The 8,328-nt window shown below is 51.7% G+C and overlaps 1 protein-coding gene across 1 annotated transcript; it reads left to right on the forward strand.

The window, feature by feature from the left end:
• The first annotated feature begins 306 nt into the window (after positions 1–306).
• On the forward strand, positions 307–5,749 carry LOC121444230 (keratin, type II cytoskeletal 4). The gene is made up of 9 exons (XM_041646015.1): positions 307–834; positions 1,975–2,189; positions 3,051–3,111; positions 3,480–3,575; positions 3,976–4,140; positions 4,282–4,407; positions 5,000–5,220; positions 5,423–5,457; positions 5,553–5,749. The coding sequence occupies exons 1-9, from the start codon at positions 346–348 to the stop codon at positions 5,747–5,749; spliced, it is 1,605 nt and encodes a 534-aa protein (XP_041501949.1). The 5' UTR covers positions 307–345.
• The last annotated feature ends 2,579 nt before the right edge of the window (positions 5,750–8,328 follow it).

Genomic DNA, 8,328 nt, shown 5'->3' on the forward strand with positions numbered 1-8,328 from the left:
CCAGGAAGGTGGAAGGGCAGTGGGGCTTTGCAGGGCTGAGCCAGGTGGGCCAGGATGCAGGATGCCCTGGGGCACTGGCCCAGGGAGGGGATTGAACCATAAGCCGTGCCCTCCCAGTGACTTCTGAAGGTGTGTTTAGTGACATGCTCAACAGGTGCAAGAAAGATGGGCCTGTGCCAACGGCCCAGCCCAGGGATGCTTCGGATTTTTCCCTTTATGCCCCTGAAACCAAGCCCTGCTGCTCCAGCACATATAAGCTCCAAGGGCCAAGGGCTCTGGCATTCACAACCTGGTCCTTGCTTCGCTTCTGTTCTACGCTCATCGCAGCTGCCTACTCTCTCAGCCATGATTGCCAGACAGCAAAGCGTCCGCGGAGTCTCTCGGGGCTTTAGCAGTGGCTCAGCCATTGCCAGTGGGGTCAAGCGGGTGGCCTTCAGCTCGGCCTCCATGTCTGGAGGTGCAGGTCGATGCTTGTCTGGGGGCTTCGGCAGCAGGAGTCTCTACAACCTTGGGGGTCACAAGAGTATCTCCATGAGCGTGGCTGGGTCCTGCCAAGGCGGAGGCTATGGTGGTGCTGGAGGCTTCGGTGTTGGAGGTTTCGGTGCCGGGTTTGGTGCTGGTGGCTTTGGCGGTGGTTTTGGAGGTTCCTTCAATGGTCGAGGTGGTCCTGGCTTCCCTGCCTGTCCTGCTGGAGGTATTCAGGAAGTCACCATCAACCAGAGCCTGCTGACACCTCTTCAGGTGGAGATTGACCCAGAGATCCAGAAAGTCCGCATGGCAGAGCGTGAGCAGATCAAGACCCTCAACAACAAGTTTGCTTCCTTCATTGACAAGGCGAGTGAGCCTGCCATGAGCTAGGGTGGCAGGAGTGAGTCCTGAGTCCTGGGTCTGAGCCAGGAAGTCATCTCGTACTCATTTTTGTCTCCTGGAGAAACCTCTTATGTCTGAGGCTGCTTCAAGTGCCGAGAGAATGCTCTTTGCTTTCTCTAGTCCAGCTTCCTCTTTCATGCAAGATCTGGAGATCCCGCTGTGTAGACTCAATTGGAGTCTAGTTACTCAGAGATGTATGGCCAGGGACCAGTGTGATGCTCCTGTCCGGGTTGTTCTGGATGGCTGTGCATCAAGGCTTTGGTTCTTGTAGGTGTTTGAAGCAGGAGAATGTGTGGGTACACTTGCTCTCTCTGCTAGCTCAGATAGGCCTACAGTAGCTGGTGGAGGCCAGGGACACAGATTCGAGTGACAGACTGAGGGCTCTTGGTGCCTCCTGTCCACATTTCTTCTCAGCTCACCTTTCAGAAGGTGGGACTCTTGTTCCTTGTGCATACCACGGGGATGCTCTGCTAGGCCACTCTCTGGCAGGCCTGGCTAGGTGCTTTAGAGAGAGAGAAGGCTCCAGGAAGTTCTTGTCAGGGTGGATTCTAACTGAGTCTCAGGACATGTGTGAACTTGGTCGTACAGATTCAGGAGACACGGGTTTTCTGTGTAGCTCACACTGGCTTCAAACTCATTGTCCTCCTGCCTCAGCCTCCTGAGTGCTGGATCACACAGGCACACCACCGTGCTTGGCTTGTTTTCAGTCTTTAGTGAGTAGTCTGTTCTTCACTGTGGGTCAGGAGCCACTGACTGTGCTTGCACCTCCTGGTCTCAGTACCTCCTGGTCTCGTTTGATTTGATTTTTTCATAGACACTTCTGTTCCCTAAGCCTGCACCCTAGTCTGCTGTGGTTAGAAAGCCGCACCAGCTGCACCTGCATCAGCCCTACACTGTGTTCTCCAAGCTATGCGTCCCTCAGGCGATGATGGGCCCAGTAGCATGCTTGTCATGATGGTGCCCTGGGCTTGCTATGTAGTGGCCCAAGCTGGGTGACTCTTAGGTGGTCTGGCTTCCCGGACCACCTAGGTTGGTGCCAGCCTCAGACACCCTCCTGCTGAAGTGTCTGGCCCTTACTAGCGGCTTGTGTCTTCTTCAATACAGGTGCGATTTTTAGAGCAGCAGAACAAGGTCCTGGAGACCAAATGGAACCTCCTCCAGCAGCAGACCACCATCACATCCCCAAGGAACCTGGATTCTTTCTTTGAGACCTACATCAATGCCCTGAGGAAACATCTGGACTCTTTGACCAATGACAAAGGGCGCCTACAGTCAGAACTGAAGCTCATGCAGGACAGTGTGGAGGACTTCAAGGCCAAGTACGTGGAGAGCAGGAGGGCTGGTCCAAGTCTAGGCTCCTCTTCAGCGGCTTGGGACTTCAGGCTCGAGGAATCCAAAGAAAAGCTCCTCTAAGCCAACTTTCATACTCAAATGATCATGTTTTCACAGGCAGAGGCCAAGTAACCTCTAGTTGCCTTAATCAGTAATAGGTTTAGGTTCCTGGGTTTGCTGGGTGCAAAGAGGTTCAGAAACAAAATGGGTCAATAGCAGTATTAGCTTGGTTGTGGATTGGAAAATAGATTGTTACATAGATCTATAGAAAGAGATGGAGCCAACTGAATACTGATTTGTGTGTATGTGTGTATGGGCTGTGTGTGGGCTGTGTGTATGTGTTTGTGCTTGTGTGTGACCTTGGATGAGTTTCTTAAAATCTATGAGCTTTGGATTTTTTAGTCTTTAGTAGGGGTAGTATTTTTACCTTATGACTGGTGAGAATTGAATTAAATGGGGAGTAGGGAGGGAGAAGATAGGACACACAGTGGACACAAACAATACTTAGAAGCTTCACTTTTGCTCTCTGTAGGATGGGGCTGAGTAAATGAACACATTCACACACCAATAAAAGAAAACTGGAGTGTTGGCCTAGAATTTAGAATCATGACAGTTTTTCCAATGATCTAATCTTGTCCCTGTGCTGAGGTTCCCCTCACATCTTGTGCCCTAAAAATACTCTTTTGGATGTTTGTTTTTATGTCTAAATAAACCAGAGCCAAGGCTGTGGCTGTACGCTTGTGAGCTGCTCATGATCTGGGTGTTTCCAAACTCATAGGTGTTGGGATCAAGCAGTTGGCCTTGGGAAATGACTCATGGTGGTCTTTGTCTTCCTGCCCCTACCCCAGGTATGAAGATGAGATCAACAAGCGTACAGCTGCAGAGAACGACTTTGTGGTCCTCAAGAAAGTAAGCCAGGAAGGATGAAGGAAGATCTTGTAGTACCTCTGTTGGAAGTGGCCCTTGGCTTAAGTCCTGTGTTTAGCCCATCTCTGCCAGTTTTTATCTTCCTTGGCTCTGCCTGGGATTGTGGTACCAAAGGAAGTGGGTAATGGTGTGAGGTCTAAAAGGGAGTAAGTGTGTGAGGAAAACCCAGCTAGACAGTGAACTTCACATATTCTGATGGCATTAGTGGCAGAGTGCATCAAATGATTCTCCTACCTTTGCTATAAAAAAAACTATAAGGGCTCCTGGGGGTGTTGATCAACAGTAATTCCTTCTCCTTATTCTTTTTCCTCCCCCTTCATCCTCTTCCTTTTTTTCTTCTACCTCTGTAGGATGTGGATGCTGCCTACATGATCAAGGTCGATTTAGAGGCCAAGGTGGACAGCCTTAAGGATGAGATCAACTTCTTGAGAGTCCTTTATGAAGCGGTGAGCCCTCCATCCTCCATTTAAAAAAATATACAACCCCTCTCTGTGAGGCTGTGCGTCAGAAGTCATGGTTCTTAATATAGTCCAACAATTTATGTCAAGGCAGTGGGTTCTTAGCAAGGCCATAGAGAGAAAAGACCGGCGTGAGAGACTCAGTGGGGAGTTTCTCAGGACCAGACGGCCTAGAGGAGGACTTAGAGCTGGAGGTTGCTAGGGAAGCCATTGCTACCCGTCATGTTTCCACTCTATTGCCTTCCACCCAACACATAAGGTCCCTGCTATTAACTCTGCTTCTATCAGACCCGTTTCACAGTCATCTCCATGGAAATGGGAGGATGGAGCCAGAGGTTAGGGGAGACTGACTCTCCTGGGGTCTGATGTGAGTCATGGGGTCTTGTAGGAGCTGTCCCAGATGCAGACACATGTCTCAGACACATCCGTGGTGCTGTCTATGGACAACAACCGGAACCTGGACCTGGATGGCATCATTGCTGAGGTCCGAGCCCAGTATGAGGAGATTGCCCAGAGGAGCAAGGCTGAGGTCGAGTCTTGGTACCAGACCAAGGTATGTGTGTGAGATGAGTGGGTCCTCTGGGTATCACTGATCCTTGTTTGACCTGGGATCTCCTTTGGTACCTCCTTTCCATCTGTGGTTATCCTTACTGGGTCTGCTGTAAACCTTAGAGCCTGTTCCCTTGGGTATTAGGTCCAGCAGCTCCAGATCTCAGCTGACCAACAAGGGGATAGCCTGAGGAGCACCAAGAATGAGATCTCAGAACTCAACAGGATGATCCAGAGGCTGCGGGCAGAGATCGAGAACATCAAGAAGCAGGTGGGTGTGGGTGCCTTTATGGGGGCCAAGCAGATAAAGCGCTAGGCTGGCAGATTCCAGGCTTGCCTTTAGGGCCTTTGTACCTCCTGATACCAGCCACACAGATCTCCGCAGCATGTTTTGTTTAATGTGATGTGGCATCCCAAACACAGGGCTCCTGACTAGTCTTCCCTGGTTTTATATATCTTTATTTTGTTGGTCTGGTGAGGTTATGGGTGAGATCTGTGGCCATGTTTCATGCCTACATGGATGTGTTCTGTCTGGAAGAAATGGGATTCTTTTTTTTTCTCTTTCTGAGATGGGTTTTTTTCTGTGTAGCCCTGGCTGTCCTGGAACTTGCTCTGTAGACCAGGCTAGCCTCCAACTCAGAGATCGCTTGCCTCTGCCTCCTAAGTGCTGAGATTAAAGGCATTTGCCCTGCCCCCAGTCCCCAAGTTAGGAATGGGACTCTTGGGTCAGGAAAGGTGTGCAGAAGAATGAGCAGAATTCTATCATCTTAATAGATAGAGGGAAGCTGACCCAGGAGAAGAAACAGGCATGAAGTTCTCTAAAGTAGGGAACTGACGCTGCCCATCAATGTCCCTGTCCACAGTGCCAGACCCTGCAGGCGTCTGTGGCAGATGCAGAGCAGCGAGGGGAGCTGGCCCTCAAAGACGCCTACAGCAAACGCACAGAGCTGGAAGCCGCCCTGCAGAAGGCCAAGGAGGACCTGGCCCGGCTGCTGCGTGACTACCAGGCTCTCATGAACGTCAAGCTGGCCCTGGATGTGGAGATCGCCACCTACCGCAAGCTGCTGGAGGGCGAGGAGTGCAGGTGCGGGCGGCTTGGGTTTGGGTGACTCAGCAGGATTCTTGCTTAGGCGCCGTGCTGGTACTTACTGAGCAGCCAGCAGAGCCTAGGCTGACACTCAAGTGTTAGTCTCTGGTTGCTTAAGGCTGAGATAAACACACACTATCTATGTGCTGAAGGAAGTGGGTTCTGTTCTGCACGGCTCATGGCTCTTTCTCCCCACCAGGATGTCTGGAGAATGCCAGAGTGCCGTGAGCATCTGTAAGTACCTTCTGCACCATGTCATCGACTCCTCTGGGTCTGCATTGGGGAATGCTGGAGTTGAGAATAACTGTGTACTTTGTCTCTCCTTCCAGCGGTAGTTGGTGGCAGTGCCAGCATTGGCGGTAGTGCTGGCATTGGCGGCAGTGCTGGCATCGGTCTTGGCCTGGGGAGTGGTTTTGGCTCTGGTTCCGGTTCCGGAAGTGGCTTTGGATTTGGTGGTGGCGTCTATGGAAGTTCTGGTACCAAGATTACCTCTTCCACCACTGTGACCAAGAGATCCCAGCGATAGAAGAGAAGGGGTCCTGATGGCCCTGAACCTGGCAGGGCCGGTCATTGCTGATGTCTCCTGCTTCCTTGACTTCACCTCCACTGTTCCTTCCCAGCGCTCATCTTGTCAGTGTCTTCTTCCCTCTGCCCTGGTCCCTCAGCTCCAGGATGATCTTCTTGGTTGTTGTGTGGCCCTATTGGAGCTTGGTAGCTTCTTCTCAGTTTGGGCCTGGTAACTGCCCCCTGCGATAGGAGGGGTGTCTGATTTCACCCCAATGGACAGAGGAGATGAAGACCAGGATCTCCTTCAGGGCCACACGCGGCCCCTCCAGCCACACCCCCTCCCTCAGATCCTGGACAGCTACCCTGCTACAACTCTGCTCACCCGGCAGCATTGGGCTCGGCAAGAACAAAGACTGCTTGGTATCCCGTTCAGCCTGGCTCATCTCTCTACTCATCCCCAATAAAGTGCTTTTGTCATTCATTCCGAGTAGCTGGTCTTGTGTCCTGTGGAGAAGGCTCCAGGAGCCCATTTGCTCAGATACTTTAAGGATCTGTCTGTACAGATTCCCACTTTCTCAGACCCCCATTTCCAAGACACAGAAAGGCATGCTGTCAGAGATACAGGAGGCAGAGGAGCAGATTCACAGAACCCCAACTATATGAAAGATGGTTGATGGAGCCCGGGGTGAACCTGGGGGAACAGGCTGAGCCAGCAGTCCACAGGGCATCTGATCATCCAGTGTCTTTGCTGTATACAGCACAAAGCTTAGGGAATAGCACGGACTCAGTGTCTAACCAGAGCTCTTCAGTGCTTATTCACTGGTCTGGGATCCAACACAAGGCCTGGTGTGTTCTCTGAGCCACACTTCAGCCAGAGGCTCTCCTGTGTTTGCCATCTCAATGGACCTGAGAGGCTTTCAGGAACCTGTCCTGAGAACCAACAAGGTCACAAGTGTTGGGTTGAGGAGAGCAGGCACATTCTTCCAGAAATGGAAGTCTCTGCTCACTTCTCAGCCTCTTGGGCTAACCGGACTTCAGTCTGGGCTGCTGTCCCTGAGAAGAGGGGAGATGGTGGACAGCAAGGAAGGGGGACACTTCTTGATTGGGGTGCCCCTGGAGATTCTGTTGGGTGTGCTGCTGCAGGGGGAGAGGGCAGTTTGAGGAGAGGACTTGGCGCAGCCTTTGAGAACATCATGTTTCAGTTCTGGATCTAGAACAATGCTTCCTCCCCCTTCCTCAAAAGACAGAGAACACAGCTCCCCTTACCCGATCCTTCCCACAGCAAGTATCACCTTTTCCCTCGAACGCTGGCCTAACGGTGCAGAGGTGGGACGTGGAAGGGTTTTGCCCAAGCCTGGAAACACCCTGGGTTTCACCTCTGGGGACCTCAAGAAAACTCTGAAAACATATGGGGTTTCTCTCCCCCTGGGACAGAACAGAGAGCATTAATCTGGGCCTAGTTCTTGGGAGAGGTTTCTGGCCCAGAGAGCTCCGACTTCTGTCACCCAGCCCTGATCTCTCCATTGTCTGCCTGGGCCTCCTGCCCGATGTGTCATGTGTGTCAGAGCAGGAAGCATCTGCAGCCTGGGAGCCTGTTGAGTGGCTTCCATTTCTTCCTCCACTGAACCCTGTCCCTGGGAAAATGCCAGCTCAGCTCTTTTTTTGAGTTTCTGGGGTGAGGAGGAGGGTTAAGGGTTGAGAGTGAGGTCAAAGCTCCGACTCTCCTACCAGAAGATCGCAGGCTACTTTAGCCCTTCTCCTCACGCTGCTGTTCAAGGGGAGCGTGGGAGTGGACACCAATGGGCTCTAGGGTCTGCCTGGTCTCTGCGGGGGCAGCTAGTACTCCGGCCTACCGAGGCAGCTATAGATGAGATGCAAGCGTGTCTTAGGGTCAGTGGGGCTACACGAAGAGGCAACTGATGTGAGAGTCTTGGTGTTTTGTTTACACAAGACTCCTGTCTTTCATAAAAGAGGATGGACAAGCTGAAGTGGTGGTACATACTGTAATTTCTATGCCGAGGAAGCTGAGAAGACGCAGCGTTGAAGGTCCCAGGCCTCTCTGGGCTGCATAGAAAGACCTGGTCTCAAAAACCAACCAACCAACCAACCAACAAACAACAATAACAAAACCAGAGAGAGAAAAAAAGGAAGAAAGGAAGAAGGGAAAAAAAATGAACTTGTTCTGCTTTCAGTAGTCCTGCAGCCTGGCCAGGGAAAGGGGGGCCAAGGGGAGGAGGACGATGGCACCTATTCAGAGCCTTTGGCATGTTAAATTTGGGAGTGAACTCTATCCCTGAAGGGAGGCCTGTGAGGACAGGAGTGTGGCCAGGAAGCCTTGGTGGGGGCTGGACGCCCGGGACCCAGGCCTGACCTCATGTCTGCACCTGCACCTGCACCGACCTGCATTGCTACAGGGTTGATTCAAAGGAGAAGTCAGAGAAAGCTAAAGATAGGCAGAAGCTCTCCATAAAAAGTTTTGGTTTATTTTTATTTATTTATTTTTTTAAGACAGGGTTTCTCTGTGTCGCTCTGACTGTCCAGGCTGACTTTGAACTCAGAGATCCGCCTGCCTCTGCCTCTGAGTGTTGGAATTGAAGG

This window comes from Microtus oregoni, unplaced genomic scaffold, assembly GCF_018167655.1.
Source record: "Microtus oregoni isolate MIOR12 unplaced genomic scaffold, Mior012 000118F_ref0000498, whole genome shotgun sequence".
Taxonomy (NCBI): domain Eukaryota; kingdom Metazoa; phylum Chordata; class Mammalia; order Rodentia; family Cricetidae; genus Microtus; species Microtus oregoni.

Excerpts from the sequence above, each read along its gene's own strand:
- LOC121444230 (XM_041646015.1), top strand. The coding sequence starts at position 346 with ATGATTGCCAGACAGCAAAGCGTCCGCGGAGTCTCTCGGGGCTTTAGC. Across the intron at positions 2,190-3,050 it reads GTGGAGGACTTCAAGGCCAA|GTATGAAGATGAGATCAACA; the intron begins GTACGTGGAGAG and ends CCCCTACCCCAG. Across the intron at positions 4,141-4,281 it reads AGTCTTGGTACCAGACCAAG|GTCCAGCAGCTCCAGATCTC; the intron begins GTATGTGTGTGA and ends CTTGGGTATTAG.